This window comes from Neoarius graeffei, chromosome 24 (genome assembly GCF_027579695.1).
Source record: "Neoarius graeffei isolate fNeoGra1 chromosome 24, fNeoGra1.pri, whole genome shotgun sequence".
NCBI classification, from domain to species: Eukaryota; Metazoa; Chordata; class Actinopteri; order Siluriformes; family Ariidae; genus Neoarius; species Neoarius graeffei.
The window spans coordinates 24,221,341-24,237,153 of record NC_083592.1 but is presented as its reverse complement, the minus strand read 5'-3'; the positions used below and the strand labels follow the sequence as shown (position 1 = coordinate 24,237,153).

At 49.1% G+C, this 15,813-nt stretch overlaps 1 protein-coding gene across 13 annotated transcripts in view; it reads left to right on the top strand.

The window, feature by feature from the left end:
• The window catches only part of rxrab (retinoid x receptor, alpha b), a 232,281-nt gene that overhangs the window by 197,650 nt on the left and 18,818 nt on the right, over positions 1-15,813 (top strand). For 9 of the 13 annotated variants that reach the window (XR_009651406.1, XR_009651403.1, XR_009651409.1 and 6 more), the window contains exon 11: positions 1,652-1,729. Coding sequence is in view for 4 of the 13 variants with exons in the window: in XM_060906922.1 (XP_060762905.1) it covers positions 1,652-1,729; positions 6,223-6,313 (169 nt within the window). In the remaining 9 variants the exon portion in view is untranslated. Of the gene's footprint in view, positions 1-1,651; positions 1,730-6,222; positions 6,865-15,813 lie in introns of those variants that run through there. The other 4 variants (XM_060906922.1, XM_060906919.1, XM_060906923.1 and 1 more) reach the window with 1 other exon arrangement.

Here is a 15,813-nt window from a genome sequence, read left to right as displayed (position 1 = left end):
CCCTGGGGAGGATGGTATGCTGGTATATCCATGCCTTGAATCAACCAGGAAGCCCAGATTTATCAACCTTGTTTAACCAGGTCTTGAGGTCTCTGCAGGTCTTCTGAATGGCGGCTGTGTCTTTCAGGCTGAAGTCAAAGAGTTTTCCCAGGCTCTTGACTGGCTCTTCTCATAATGTTGGGATGGTTGTCCCGGAGATGGTGAAATGGAACTTATCCATCACTCGTCCTTTCTTGATTACAAGGGATCTCGACTTTGATGGTTTGAAGCTCATTCTTGCCCATGAGATGAGCTTCTCAAGTCCACCTGCTGCCAGGGACTGATGTTGTGGTGACATGCAGGTCATCCATAAAGGCTCTGACTGGGGGTAACTGCACACCTGTTTAGTCTGGGGTCCTCAACACTCCACCTCTGCTGCTTTGACCACCATGTTCATGGCAAGGGTAAAAAGGATGACTGAGATGGTGCAGCCTGTTGTGATACCCCTCTCCAGCCTATACCAGTCTGATGTTGTGGATCCAGAGGTGAATCTCATCTGGAAGTTGTCATAATAGCCCAGGATGAGTCTGTTGATCTTGCTGGGCATATGGTGTCTCTGAAGAGCTTCCTCCCCCAGCTTATGTGGTATGGAACCATAGGCATTAGTGAGGTCCAGCCATAAGACCACCGGTCCCCCTTCCCCTCCTTTACCTCTCTTAGGAGCTGTGTGACTGCCCCTGTGTGTTCCAGGCAGCCAGGCATTCTACAAATCCCATCTTTTTGTACTGAGGTATCAATGTAGTTGTTCTTAAGGAGAAACTCTGCCAGCCATTGAGACAGGATGCTGAAAAACATCTTGCATTCTGTGCTGAGCAGTGAGATGGTTCTAAACCATCTAAATGGCTTTAGAGTTCTCCTCTTTTGGGATCCAGATGCCCTCAGAGCATCTCCACTGGTTGGCAACTCTTCCTTTCCTCCAAATCACCTTCAGCATCTGCCAAAGCTGGTGGAGGAGTCTCGGGCAGTGTTTATACATGGTGTATGGTACTCCGCTCGGTCCTGGGGCAAAGGCTGATCTTGCTGCCTTAATGACCTGTTGGATCTCTTTCCAGCTTGGTTCTTTCAGGTTGAACTCAAATGATGGAGGATCTGGGTTTATTAAGGCTTTGTTGTAGCCAAGCTCCTGCTCTCTTACAGGGTCACTGAGGGTGTTGTGCAGGTGGGTATTGATTTCATCCAGTGAACACTCGAAGTGGCCCCGCCGTTTATCACCAAGCAGCTTCTTGGTAAAACTGAAGGGGTCTGTGATGAAAGATGCCCTTTTCTTGGCTCTTTCCTTTCCCTGCCTCCTTCGCCACTCTGCCATGAGCTTTTTCCTGAGGTTGTCTCGCAGCTCTGCGAGTGGCTGATGTTCCTGTTCACCTGCGACTTTGTACTGCTTCTTGAGGGTTCTAAGCTTGGTCTGCAGCTGATGTATTTTAGCCGATCTATGGTTCTTGTTGTAAGGTTTCTTGCTGGGCCCTGGTTCTGTGTGGCTGAACTGCTGACACATAGCTGACAGTGATGGTCATCATCACCTGCAGCCATCTCTCTACATCAACCTTAGCTGTTATCTGTATGATCCCACAGACATTTTCCTCAAACTGGTGCCACTTGTTCTTGTTGCTTGCAGGGGGCCATTTGATCTGCTGTCGAATGACTCTACCTGGACTTGTTACTGCAGGCACTTGGAGGGGCTGGGCTCTGTGGGGTGAGTCCTGGCCAGGCTCCTCCTGCATCTCACCAGGAACTGGTCCTGTGCATTAAACATTAAACACAACATCATATCTCACTATAAACCATTAAAATAACCCAGTGTCATTCATTAATAAGATAAATGTTGTAATCATGTGAATTATGCAAAATGATTATAACTGTATGTGGCAGTGGGGGCGTGGTCAAGCGTCGGTCTGTGAATGGAGGGCGGAGTCAGGGAAGGTAAGTGGCAGAATCACTGCACCTGATGTGAGTTAACCTGTGTTTGTGTGTCTTCCCCAATGACTGCACCCTATAAAACAGGGGTCTTCAATCCTATCCGCAAAGGGCCGGTGTAGCTGCAGGCTTTCATTACAGCCAAATTGGAGGCTCACTTGATTGTTGACTGGAGACGAGGGTGAAATGATTAAACAAGTGAAATCAGGTGTAGCTCCTGCTTGGTTGGAATGAAAGCCTGCAGCCACACTGGCCCTTTGTGGATAGGATTGAAGACCCCTGCTATAAAAGGAGAGAGCAGAGAAAGGGAGCTCTCTCCTGACCAGAAATGTGTGTGTGAGAGAGTGAGTGTGCACTGGTGGTGCAGTTGGCTGAGAAGCTATCTATGTCTTTAAAAATAAAAGACTTTTGGGAACTCAGTTCTGGTCTACCATGCTTCTGTGCTCCACCCACCTGCTCAGATTCCTACAGTGGTGCTGAAACCCGGGAACGGATCGCAGAGGAGAACAGACCCAAGGAGTTCTCCCCCTTCAAGGACCTGATCCATGCCCTCACCATGGCCCAACAGAGCCAGCACCAGGCACTGGTCGCCCTCTGGAAGGAGCAGGAGCAAAGGTTAGAGGCCCTGGTGCTGGTGCAGCAGGAAGATCGCCAGGCATTCCGGCACCTACTCGCGTTGGTGGGGTCCACCACCTCCACTGCCGCGGACCCTCCCCACCTCACCCTAACGAAGATGGGCCCACACGACGACCCTGAGGCCGTCTTTGCTCTCTTTGAGCAGGCAACAGAGGTGTGGGGCTGGCCAGTGGAACAGCGCACGGCGTGCCTCCTCCCCCTGCTAACGGGCGAGGCGCAGCTGGCTGTGCTACAGCTCCCCGCTGACAGCCAGCTGGTCTACGCCGACTTCCGCAGGGCCGTCCTCCAGCATGTGGGGTGCACCCCGGAGTAACAACGGCAGCGCTTCCACTCACTGCGCCTGGAGGAGGTCGGCCGGCCGTTCGCGTTTGGCCAGCAACTCTGGGATGCCTGCCGGCAGTGGCCGAGGGCCGACAACTGTGACGCCGAGGGAATCATCGACCTGGTGGCGCTGGAACAATTCATCGCCCGACTTCCCGAAGGAACAGCAGAGTGGGTCCAGTGCCATCGCCCGGCGTCGCTGGATCAGGCCATCGAGCTGGTGGAGGACCATTTGGCGGCTGTTCCGATGGCAGGACAGCATGTCTCCTTTTCTCCCCTCTCCTCTCTCTCTCTCCCCCTCCCCTTCTGTTCCTCGTCCTCGCCCCGTTCCCCCACTGTGGAGGCGGGGGCCGGCTCCACCCCAGCCGGCCCGCTGCACCCACAGTGCCCTACTGTTTCCCACTTCCGTGTCTGTCTCCTCCCCCCCCCCAGATGAGTGAGCTCTGGAACACTGGTGCAGAGAGAGCCTGGGCCGGTTTGCTGGCACTGCGGGGAGCCGGGGCACCTCCAGCATCAGTGCTCAGTGATGGAGGTGGGCGTGGTGGTCCAGATCCCCGACGCGCCAGGGACCACCCTTGATCGGTCCGGAGCGTATCGCATACCGGTGAGTATCCAAGAGGATACGTATCAGGCTTTGGTGAACTCCGGCTGTAATCAGACCTCAATCCACCAAAGCCTGGTGCAAGACGAGGCATTGGGGAGAGCACAATTGGTGAAGGTGTTGTGTGTGCACGGGGATGTTCACAACTACCCTTTAGTGTCAGTCTACATACTATTTCGAGGGGAGAAATTTAGAGTAAAGGCGGCGGTTAATCCTCGCCTTACCCAATCGATAATTTTGGGGACTGATTGGCTGGGATTTGGGGAATTAATGACTCATTTAGTGAAGAGTGGGGCCTGCCATAGTTTAGCAGAGGGAGGTCCCAGTGTGGCATTGGCGGGAGCAGCTGTCACAGAGCTGTCTACATCATCACCGCGTCAGAGTGAGGAGCCACAAGCTCCTCCTCCCTCTCTCGGGGAATCCCTTGCAGATTTCCCGTTAGAGCAGTTATGAGACGAGACTCTGCAGCATGCGTTTGATGCAGGACACTCAGACTAAGGAGCCGATAACACAGCTTTTGATCCCAAAGAGCCGCTGGGAATTTGTATTCCAGGTGGCTCACTTTAATCCCATGGCTGGACACTTGGGACAGGATAAGACACTAGCCTGAATAATAGCCCGGTTCTATTGGCCAGGGATTCACGGCAATGTCCGTAGGTGGTGTACGGCGTGGCTCGAATGCCAGTTAGTAAATCCAGCAGCCATTCCAAAAGCGCCTTTGCGCCCTCTGCCATTAATCGAGACCCTGTTCGAAAGAATTGGGATGGATCTCGTTGGGCCATTAGATCGGTCAACATGAGGATATCGCTTTATTTTAGTTCTGGTGGACTATGCAACGCAATATCCGGAAGCAGTGCCTCTTCGCAATATCTCAGCACGTAGTATTGCAGAGGCACTCTTCCGCGTCATCTCCCAAGCTGGAATCCCCAAAGAGATTCTGACTGATCAAGGCACTATGTTTATGTCATGCACACTGCGCAAACTGTATGGGTTACTGGGAATTAAGCCTAGCCGCACCAGCATTTATCACCCACAAACAGACGGCTTAGTCAAACGGTTTAATTACACCCTCAAAAACTTAATTAAGAAATTTGTAAGCGAGGATGCATGCAACTGGGATAAATGGCTTGAGCCCCTGTTATTCGCAGTGCGAGAGGTCCCACAAGCTTCCATGGGGTTCTCCTTGTTTGAATTATTATATGGGCGTAAGCCGCGTGGCATTCTAGATGTTCTGTGGGAAAATTGGGAGGAGGGACCTTCAACAAGCAAAAACGAAATTCAATACGTTATCGACCTGCACGCAAAACTCCACACACTCACACACCTATCCCAGGAGAATTTGCGGCAGGTCCAAGAACGGCAAATCCGCCTGTACGACAGGGGTACATGCCTTAGGGAGTTCACACCGGGAGATAAAGTACTCGTGTTGTTGCCCACGTCGAGCTCCAAATTGATTGCCAAGTGGCAAGGACCCTTTGAGGTCACATGGCGAGTCGGGGACGTCGACTATGAGGTGAGGTGAATGGACAGCAGTGGGGTGTTACAGATTTACCACCTCAATCTGCTAAAACTTTGGAACGAGGAGGTCCCCGTGGCGTTGGTGTCGTTGGTTCCAGAGAAGGCGGAGCTGGGGCCGGAGGTTCAAAAGGGAACATTGACATCGCCTATCACTCCGGTCCCCTGTGGAGACCACCTCTCCCCGACCCAACTCACAGAGGTTGCCCAGTTGCAAACAGAATTTTCTGACATGTTCTCACCGCTGCCCGGCCATCCCCCTCATAGAACACCACATTGAGACACCCCTGGGGGTAGTAGTGCACAGCCACCCTTACAGGCTGCCCAAACACAAGAAAAAGGTGGTTCGGGAAGAACTCAAGGCCATGCTCGACATGGGCATTATCGAGGAGTCCCACAGTGACTGGAGCAGCCCGGTGGTCTGGGTTCCCAAGGCCGACGGGTCGGTCTGGTTCTGTGTGGACTATAGAAAAGTCAATGCAGTGTCTAAATTCGATGCATACCCAATGCCTTGTATTGATGAGTTGCTTGATTGACTAGGCACGGCTCATTTTTATTCGACACTGGATTTGAAAAAGGGATATTGGCAGATCCCCTTGACTCCATTATCCTGAGAGAAAATGGCCTTTTCCACATTGTTTGGCTTACACCAGTTTGTCACACTTCCTTTTGGGCTGTTTGGGGCGCCCGCTACGTTCCAGCGGCTTATGGATAGGGTCCTCCGCCCCCACGCCACCTACGCGGCCGCATACTTGGACAACATCATTATTTATAGTAATGACTGGTCACGACACCTACAACATCTAAGGGCCATCCTTAGGTCGCTGAGGGGAGTGGGTCTCACAGCCAACCCGAAGAAGTGTGCGATTGGGCGGGTGGAAGTACAGTATCTGGGCTTCCACTTGGGCAATGGGCAGGTGTGTCCCCAAATGAATAAGACCGCAGCAATTGTGGCCTGCCCGAGACCCAAGACCAAAAAGGGGGTGAGACAGTTCCTGGGGCTGGCTGGCTACTATCGTAGGTTTATACCTAATTATTCGGACGTCACCAGCCCGCTGACTGATCTCACTAAAAAGGGGGCACCAGATCTGGTCCAGTGAATGGAGCAATGCCAACAGGCTTTCTCTGAGGTAAAGGCTGCACTGTGTGGGGGGCCACTGCTACACTCACCTGACTTTTCTCACCTCTTTGTTTTGCAGATGGACACATTGGACAGAGGGCTGGGGGCTGTTCTGTCCCAGGAGGATTGTCCAGTGCTGTACATCAGCCAGAAGCTGTCAGTGCTGTTAGGGTTTTGCTGGGATTCGAGTCTGGGTCGCTGGTGTAATAATCCAGCAAACACCCACTAGACCACCAGGGGGATAACTCAAGTGCAGAGGCGCGAGGCAAAAGTAGAGTATCAAAAACAATTTATTTACAATATAACAATCCACAGCAAAAAACAAAAGTATAATCCAAAAGCTCAGAAGATATAAGGGAAAAATAAAAAATATCCAAAAGTTCAAAGTCCAAAAATGAGAAAAGAAAAGGCAAAAATACCAATGCTCAGAAGATCTCAAAAATGTTAAACACAAAGTCCAAAAAGGTCCAAAAGAAAGCAAAGTACAAAAACCACAAAGACACAGGCAAGGAACATGGGACAGAGGGAACTAGCACTAACAGCATAGCATAGCATAGTATAAAGACTCCGTGACAAGGGAACAAACAGAGGGGTATTTATACACAAACTCATTAAGGAACAGGGCGGGGCAGGAAACAGGCAATCAAGACAAACACAAAACACAGTGCCGCCAAAACAAACATGACAAGATAAACATAACAGCGGCCTCTAGAGGCCAAAACAGTCCCAGTCCTAACAGGACCCCCCCCCCCCAGGAGCGTCTCCTGACATTCCCAGGGCAATCCGGATGGGTTGAATGGAAGTCCCGGCACAGTCCTTTGTCTAAAATGTCCCGGGCGGGGGACCCAACAGCGTTCCTCAGGGCCATATCCCTCCCAATCTACCAGATATTGAAGCCCGCCGCGGACCCGGCAGGAGTCAAGCAGGCGATGCACGGTGAACACAGTCTGACCCTGGAAGATGCAGGGGGGTGGGGGATTCCTAGGGGCAGGGGCATACGTGGACGTCAGTACGGGCCGCAACAGGGAAACATGGAATGTGGGGTTGATCGTCAGAGTCCGGGGCAACTGGAGCCGGTAGGCGACAGGGTTCACCCTGCGCACCCTATGACCAAAATGACAGTGTTACCTTGTGACTCAGGGAGACCTGTGATGAAGTCGACTGCCACATGGGACCAGGGACGCCGGGGAATGGTCAGAGGATGCAGGAGACCCTGGGGATGCTGTCGTGGGTTCTTGCTTCTGGTGCACACTTCATAGGAAAGGACGAATGACCTCACTTCCTTCTCCATGCTAGGCCACCAGAAGCATCTTCTCAAAAAGTCCAGGGTCCTTCGAGCTCCCGGGTGGGTGGTGAGAGGGGACGAGTGACCCCACTGGAGAACCTTGGCCCGGGCTTGATGTGGGACGTACAAGAGGCCCGGTGGCCCCGTCCCAGGACTGGGGTCCTGGCGTTGGGCTCGTCGGATGGCCTCCTCAATACCCCAGCGGACAGGGGCCACAATCTGGGACACAGGGATAATAGGCCCAACTTCGCTCTCCCTGTTGGTGGGAGCGAACAGCCTGGAAAGCGCATCAGGTTTGGTATTTTTGGAGCCGGGGCGGTATGATAGGGTAAAGTTGAAATGACTGAAAAATAAGGCCCACCTAGCCTGTCGTGGATTGAGTCTCTTTGCTTGCTGGAGGTACTCCAGGTTCTTGTGGTCCGTCCAGACCAAAAATGGATGTTGCGCTCCCTCCAGCCAGTGCCTCCACTCCTCAAGGGCCAGTTTAACTGCTAGCAGTTCTTGATCCCCCATGTCATACCGGCACTCCACAGAACTCAGGCAGTGGGAGAAGTATGCGCAGGGGTGCAACCTTCCTTCCGAGCATTGAGAGAGGACCGCGCCGACGCCGCTGTCCGAGGCGTCCACCTCGACGATGAAGGGTTGCGAAGGGTCCAGATGAACCAGAATGGGTGCCGTGCAGAAGTGGTGCTTGAGGTCTTTGAACGCCATTTCTGCCTGAGGAGACCAGACGTATGATCCACCTGTCCCTTTGGTGAGGTCCGATATGGGTGCTGCTACAGAACTAAAGTTCCTGATAAACTTGCGGTAGAAGTTAGCAAATCCTAAGAACCGCTGAACCTCTTCGACGGACTTGGGGGTGGGCCAGTCCCGGACGGCCAGGGTCTTGGCTGGATCCATTTGGAGTTGGCCTGTCCATACAATAAAACCCAGAAAGGAGACCTCGGGAACATGAAATTCGCATTTCTGGGCCTTGGCGAACAGATTGTTCTGTAGTAGCCTCTGGAGAACCTGGCAGACATGGTGGCGGTGCTCCTGCACGGTCTTGGAAAAGATAAGGATGTCGTCGAGGTAGACAAAAACGTACAGGTTAATCATGTCCCTCAAGACGTTGTTGATTAAGGCCTGAAAAACAGCTGGTGCATTGGTGAGTCCGAAGGGCATCACCTGGTATCCGTAGTGCCCAGATGGGGTGTTAAAGGCAGTCTTCCACTTGTCTCCCTGTCGGATACGGACGAGGTGGTATGCGTTCCGTAAGTCCAATTTGGTGAAGACAGTGGCGCCTTGGAGCAGGTCGAACGCTGTAGACATCAGTGGAAGGGGATAGCGGTTGCGTACAGTGATCTTGTTCAGACCCCTGTAATCAATACATGGCCGGAGCCCCCCATCCTTCTTGCCGACAAAGAAGAAGCCGGCACCAGCGGGTGAGGTGGATGGTCAAATGAACCCAGAGGCCAAGGCTTCCTTGATGTACTCCTCCATGGCCTTGCATTCTGGCTGAGAGAGGGAAAACAGTCTGCCACGAGGAGGGGTAGTCCCAGGGAGCAAGTCGATGGCACAGTCATAGGCACGGTGCGGAGGAAGAATGGCGGCCCTGCTCTTACTGAAAACTTCCTTGAGATCCCAGTACTCTGTGGGAACTTGAGATAACTCAGTGAGATCAGGAGGCTCAGCAGGAGACACAGGAGAGCCAGAGAGCAGACAAGAGGCATAGCAAGCAGGACCCCACTCCACAACCTGGCTAGTGACCCAGTCTATACGAGGGTTGTGGCGGGTAAGCCAAGGAAGACCTAGAAGAACTGGGAACTCTGGTGAAGGAATCAGGTGCAGGGATATTTCTTCCTTGTGACCTTGAGACTGGAGGAAGACTGGAGAAGTTACTTGGGTGACTCTTCCGTCACCTAAGGCTTGGCCATCGAGGGCAGACACAGACAGTGGGACTTCAAGAGATGCAGTCGGGACATTGATACTTTGGGCGAAGTGAACATCCATAAAGTTTCCAGCCACCCTGGAGTCTAACAAGGCCTGACAAGAGTGGACGGACTCACCCCAGGAGATGGAGACCGGAATGTAGACTCCTTGGCCAGGGAGTACAGGAGAGAGGGTAGGCCCCGTCACAACCCTCCCTCGGCTGGACGGGGCGGTCTTTTTCCCGAGAGCTCGGGACATGATGCTCGGAAGTGACCAGGCTTGCCACAGTAGATGCAGCACTTGTCCCTCCTTCTGCGTTCCCTCTCAGATGCGGAGAGGTGAGTACGGCCCACTTGCATGGTTCTGGACAGTCACTGGAGGAGGTAGACAGGCTCCATGTTGAGACAGTGAGGCCAGGGAGACTCAGGACTTGGCGGCGCTCTCTAATCCTGTTGTCAAGACGAGTAGAATGTGAGATCAGAGTTTCGAGGTCACTTGGGCATCCGATAGAGGCCAGACCGTCTTTGATGAGGTCAGACAGACCATGGTGAAAGGCTGACACCAGGGCAGTCTCGTTCCATCCACTTACTGCTGCGAGCGTCCGGAACAAGATGGTGTGATCTGCGACGCTTCCTCCTTGCCGGATGGATATGAGCTTTCTGTCTGCTTGATCAAAGACACGAAGCATCTCCTCCATAAACAGCTGGAAATCAGAGCACTCGGGTCCCTGTCTCTGCCAGATGACTGTTGCCCATGCTCGGGCTTTACCAGCTAACAAGGTTATCACAAAGGCAATCTTGCGGCGATCCGTAGTGTAGGTGGTAGGCTGGAGGTAGACAGTTGAAGCAGCCTCTGCTGAGTCGGTCATGACGGAGTCTTTCTGTTAAGGGATTTGAACCCGGGTCGCTGGTGTGATAATCCAGCAAACACCCACTAGGCCACCAGGGGGATGACTCAAGTGCAGAGGCGCGAGGCGAAAGTAGAGTATCAAAAACAATTTATTTACAACCCTGATTCCAAAAAAGTTGGGACAAAGTACAAATTGTAAATAAAAACGGAATGCAATGATGTGGAAGTTTCAAAATTCCATATTTTATTCAGAATAGAACATAGATGACATATCAAATGTTTAAACTGAGAAAATGTATCATTTAAAGAGAAAAATGAGGTGATTTTAAATTTCATGACAACAACACATCTCAAAAAAGTTGGGACAAGGCCATGTTTACCACTGTGAGACATCCCCTTTTCTCTTTACAACAGTCTGCAAATGTCTGGGGACTGAGGAGACAAGTTGCTCGAGTTTAGGGATAGGAATGTTAACCCATTCTTGTCTAATGCAGGATTCTAGTTGCTCAACTGTCTTAGTTCTTTTTTGTCGTATCTTCCCTTTTATGATGCACCAAATGTTTTCTATGGGTGAAAGATCTGGACTGCAGGCTGGCCAGTTCAGTACCCAGACCCTTCTTCTACGCAGCCATGATGCTGTAATTGATGCAGTATGTGGTTTGGCATTGTCATGTTGGAAAATGCAAGGTCTTCCCTGAAAGAGACGTCGTCTGGATGGGAGCATATGTTGCTCTAGAACCTGGATATACCTTTCAGCATTGATGGTGTCTTTCCAGATGTGTAAGCTGCCCATGCCACACGCACTAATGCAACCCCATACCATCAGAGATGCAGGCTTCTGAACTGAGCGCTGATAACAACTTGGGTCGTCCTTCTCCTCTTTAGTCCGAATGACACGGCGTCCCTGATTTCCATAAAGAACTTCACATTTTGATTCGTCTGACCACAGAACAGTTTTCCACTTTGCCACAGTCCATTTTAAATGAGCCTTGGCCCAGAGAAGACGTCTGCGCTTCTGGATCATGTTTAGATACGGCTTCTTCTTTGAACTATAGAGTTTTAGCTGGCAACGGCAGATGGCACGGTGAATTGTGTTCCCAGATAATGTTCTCTGGAAATATTCCTGAGCCCATTTTGTGATTTCCAATACAGAAGCATGCCTGTATGTGATGCAGTGCCGTCTAAGGGCCCGAAGATCATGGGCACCCAGTATGGTTTTCCAGCCTTGACTCTTACGCACAGAGATTCTTCCAGATTCTCTGAATCTTTTGATGATATTATACACTGTAGATGATGATATGTTCAAACTCTTTGCAATTTTACACTGTCGAACTCCTTTCTGATATTGCTCCACTATTTGTCAGCGCAGAATTAGGGGGATTGGTGATCCTCTTCCCATCTTTACTTCTGAGAGCCGCTGCCACTCCAAGATGCTCTTTTTATACCCAGTCATGTTAATGACCTATTGCCAACTGACCTAATGAGTTGCAATTTGGTCTTTCAGCTGTTCCTTTTTTGTACCTTTAACTTTTACAGCCTCTTATTGCCCCTGTCCCAACTTTTTTGAGATGTGTTGCTGTCATGAAATTTCAAATGAGCCAATATTTGGCATGACATTTCAAAATGTCTCACTTTCGACATTTGATATGTTGTCTATGTTCTATTGTGAATACAATATCAGTTTTTGAGATTTGTAAATTATTGCATTCCGTTTTTATTTACAATTTGCACTTTGTCCCAACTTTTTTGGAATCGGGGTTGTACAATATAACAATCCACAGCAAAAAACAAAAGTATAATCCAAAAGCTCAGAAGATATAAGGGAAAAATAAAAAATATCCAAAAGTTCAAAGTCCAAAAATGAGAAAAGAAAAGGCAAAAATACAAACGCTCAGATGATCTCAAAAATGTTAAACACAAAGTCCAAAAAGGTCCAAAAGAAAGCAAAGTACAAAAACCACAAAGACACAGGCAAGGAACATGGGACAGAGGGAACTAGCACTAACAGCATAGCATAGCATAAAGACTCTGTGACAAGGGAACAAACAGAGGGGTATTTATACACAAACTCATTAAGGAACAGGGCGGGGCAGGAAACAGGCAATAAAGACAAACACAAAACACAGTAGCGGCCTCTAGAAGCCGAAACAAACACGACAAGATAAACATAACAGCGGCCTCTAGAGGCCAAAACAGTCCCAGTCCTAACAGGTGCGTGAGGGCCGGTACAGCACCATAGAAAAGAGTGCCTCGCCATCAAGTGGGCATTCCTTGCCCTCCGCTACTACCTACTGGGACGCCCTTTCACCCTCTGTTTGGACCACACGCCCCTCCAGTGGCTCCACCGCATGAAGGATGCCAACGCATGGATCACCCGTTGGTATCTGGCACTCCAGCAGTTTAAGTTCAAGGTGATCCAGAGGCTGGGGGAGCAGATGGTCATGGCGGATTTCCTCTCCTGTCGGGGGGGGGGGGGGGGGGGTGTCAGCTGCAGGCCGGATGGCTCCCCGGCCTGAGTCGGGCGGTGGGGGTATGTGGCAGCGGGGGCATGGTCAAGCGTCGGTCTGTGAATGGAGGGCGGAGTCAGGGAAGGTAAGTGGAAGAATCACTGCACCTGATGTGAGTTAACCTGTGTTTGTGTGTCTTCCTCAGTGACCATGCCCTCTAAAAGGAGAGAAAAAGCAGAGAAAGGGAGCTCTGTCCCGACAAGAAATGTGTGTGTGAGAGAGTGAGTGTGCACTGGTGGTGCAGATGGCTAAAAAGCTATCTATATCTTTAAAAATAAAAGAGTTTTGGGAATTCAGTTCTGGCCTGCCGTGCTTCTGTGCTCCACCCACCTGCTCAGATTCCTACACTCTAATTATCAAGTCAAGGCCATCAATATTGAAAACTATTTTCAATACAAACAAAAGCATAACCTTATATGTTTCTGCAATATCAATCATTTTTCCACATCATTTACATGTTATAGATATTTATATAACAGATAAAAAAGGCAACAATCAGAAAGCAAATGCACATCAGCACCTGCTGTTTCACTACAGTAGACAAGAGCAATCATTATATTTATACTACAAATGTTACAACAATGTGTTGTACTTCACAGGGGACAAACTAGTTGGTGAGATTTGGCAATGAGCAACTTGGGAGAATGAGGACCCACGAGGTAATTTTTTTTTTTAATTTCAAATTGGTTTCTCTAATATACACTGAGTGCAGAATTATTAGGCAAGTGAGTATTTTGACCACAACATCCTTTTAATGCATGTTGTCCCACTCCAAGCTGTTTAGGCTTGAAAGCCTACTACCAATTAAGTATATCAGGTGCTGTGCATCTGTGTAATGAGAGGGGGTGTGGTCTAATGACATCAACACCCTATATCAGGTGTGCATAATTATTAGGCAACCTCTTTTCCTCTGGCAAAATGGGTCAGAAGAGAGATCTGATAGACTTTGAAAAGTATAAAATTGTGAGATGTCTTGCAGACGGATGCAGCACTCTTGAAATTGCGAAGATGTTGAAACGTGATCACCGAACAATCAAGCGTTTCATTGCAAATAGTCAACAGGGTCGAAAGAAGCGTGTGGGGAAAAAAAAGGCGCAAAATAACTGCACATGATCTGCGGAAAATCAAGCGTGAAGCTAACAAGCAGCCATTAGCATCCAGTTCTGCCATATTCCAGAGTTGCAACATTCCTGGAGTGTCAAAGAGTACAAGGTGTGCAATACTGAGGGACATGGCCAGGGTAAGGAAGGCTGAAAAACGACCACCACTGAGTAAGGCACACAAGATAAAACATCAAGACTGGGCCAAGAAATATCTTAAGACTGATTTTTCTAAGGTGCTGTGGTCTGATGAGATGAGAGTGACTCTTGATGGGCCAGATGGATGGGCCTGTGGCTGGATCAGTAATGGGCACAGAGCTCCACTCCGACTCAGACGCCAGCAAGGTGGAGGTGGAGTACTGCTATGGGCTGGTATCATCAAAGACGAGCTTGTTGGACCTTTTCGAGTTGAGGATGGACTCAAACTCAACTCCCAGACCTACTGCCAGTTCCTGGAAGAAACCTTCAAGCAGTGGTATAGGAAAAAGTCAGCATCTTTCAAGAAGAACATGATTTTCATGCAGGATAATGCTCCATCTCATGCGTCCAAATACTCCACTGCGTGGCTAGCCAGTAAAGGTCTGAAAGGTGAAAAAATAATGACATGGCCCCCTTGTTCACCTGACCTAAACCCCATAGAGAACCTGTGGTCCATTATAAAACGTGAGGTCTACAAAGAGGGAAAACAGTACACCTCTCTGAACAGCGTCTGGGAGGCCGTGGTTGCTGCTGCACACAATGTTGGTCGTGAACAGATAAAGAAATTGACAGAATCTATGGATGGAAGGCTTTTGAGTGTCCTCATGAAGAACGGTGGCTATATTGGTCACTGATTTGTTTTTGTTTTGTGTTTGAATGTCAGATATGTTTATTTGCAAATCTGGAGTTGTCATATCAGTGTACCTGGTGAAAATAAATAAGTGAAATGGCTACACATTTGGTTTTTATTAAGTTGCCTAATAATTCTGCACAGTGAAAGTTACCTGAACACATACATATTCTCCTAAAATGGCCAAAACTAAAAACACCCCACTCTAACTTCCATACATATTCAGCTTTGATATTTATGAGTCTTTTTGTTTGATTGAGAACATAGTTGTTGTTCAATAATAAAACTAATCCTCAAAAATACAACTTGCCTAATAATTCTGCACTCCGTGTAGATATTCTGCTACTAATTATGCTATGAATTGTCTGTTAGATCTTTAGAATGATTATCAGCATTATGATGTACAACCCCGATTCCAAAAAAGTTGGGACAAAGTACAAATTGTAAATAAAAACGGAATGCAATGATGTGGAAGTTTCAAAATTCCATATTTTATTCAGAATAGAACATAGATGACATATCAAATGTTTAAACTGAGAAAATGTATCATTTAAAGAGAAAAATTAGGTGATTTTTTAAATTTCATGACAACAACACATCTCAATAAAGTTGGGACAAGGCCATGTTTACCACTGTGAGACATCCCCTTTTCTCTTTACAACAGTCTGTAAACATCTGGGGACCGAGGAGAAAAGTTGCTCAAGTTTAGGGATAGGAATGTTAACCCATTCTTGTCTAATGTAGGATTCTAGTTGCTCAACTGTCTTAGGTCTTTTTTGTCGTATCTTCCGTTTTATGATGCGCCAAATGTTTTCTATGGGTGAAAGATCTGGACTGCAGGCTAGCCAGTTCAGTACCCGGACCCTTCTTCTACGCAGCCACGATGCTGTAATTGATGCAGTATGTGGTTTGGCATTGTCATGTTGGAAAATGCAAGGTCTTCCCTGAAAGAGACGTCGTCTGGATGGGAGCATATGTTGCTCTAGAACCTGGATATACCTTTCAGCATTGATGGTGTCTTTCCAGATGTGTAAGCTGCCCATGCCACATGCACTAATGCAACCCCATACCATCAGAGATGCAGGCTTCTGAACTGAGCGCTGATAACAACTTGGGTCGTCCTTCTCCTCTTTAGTCCGAATGACACAGCGTCCCTGATTTCCATAAAGAACTTCAAATTTTGATTCGT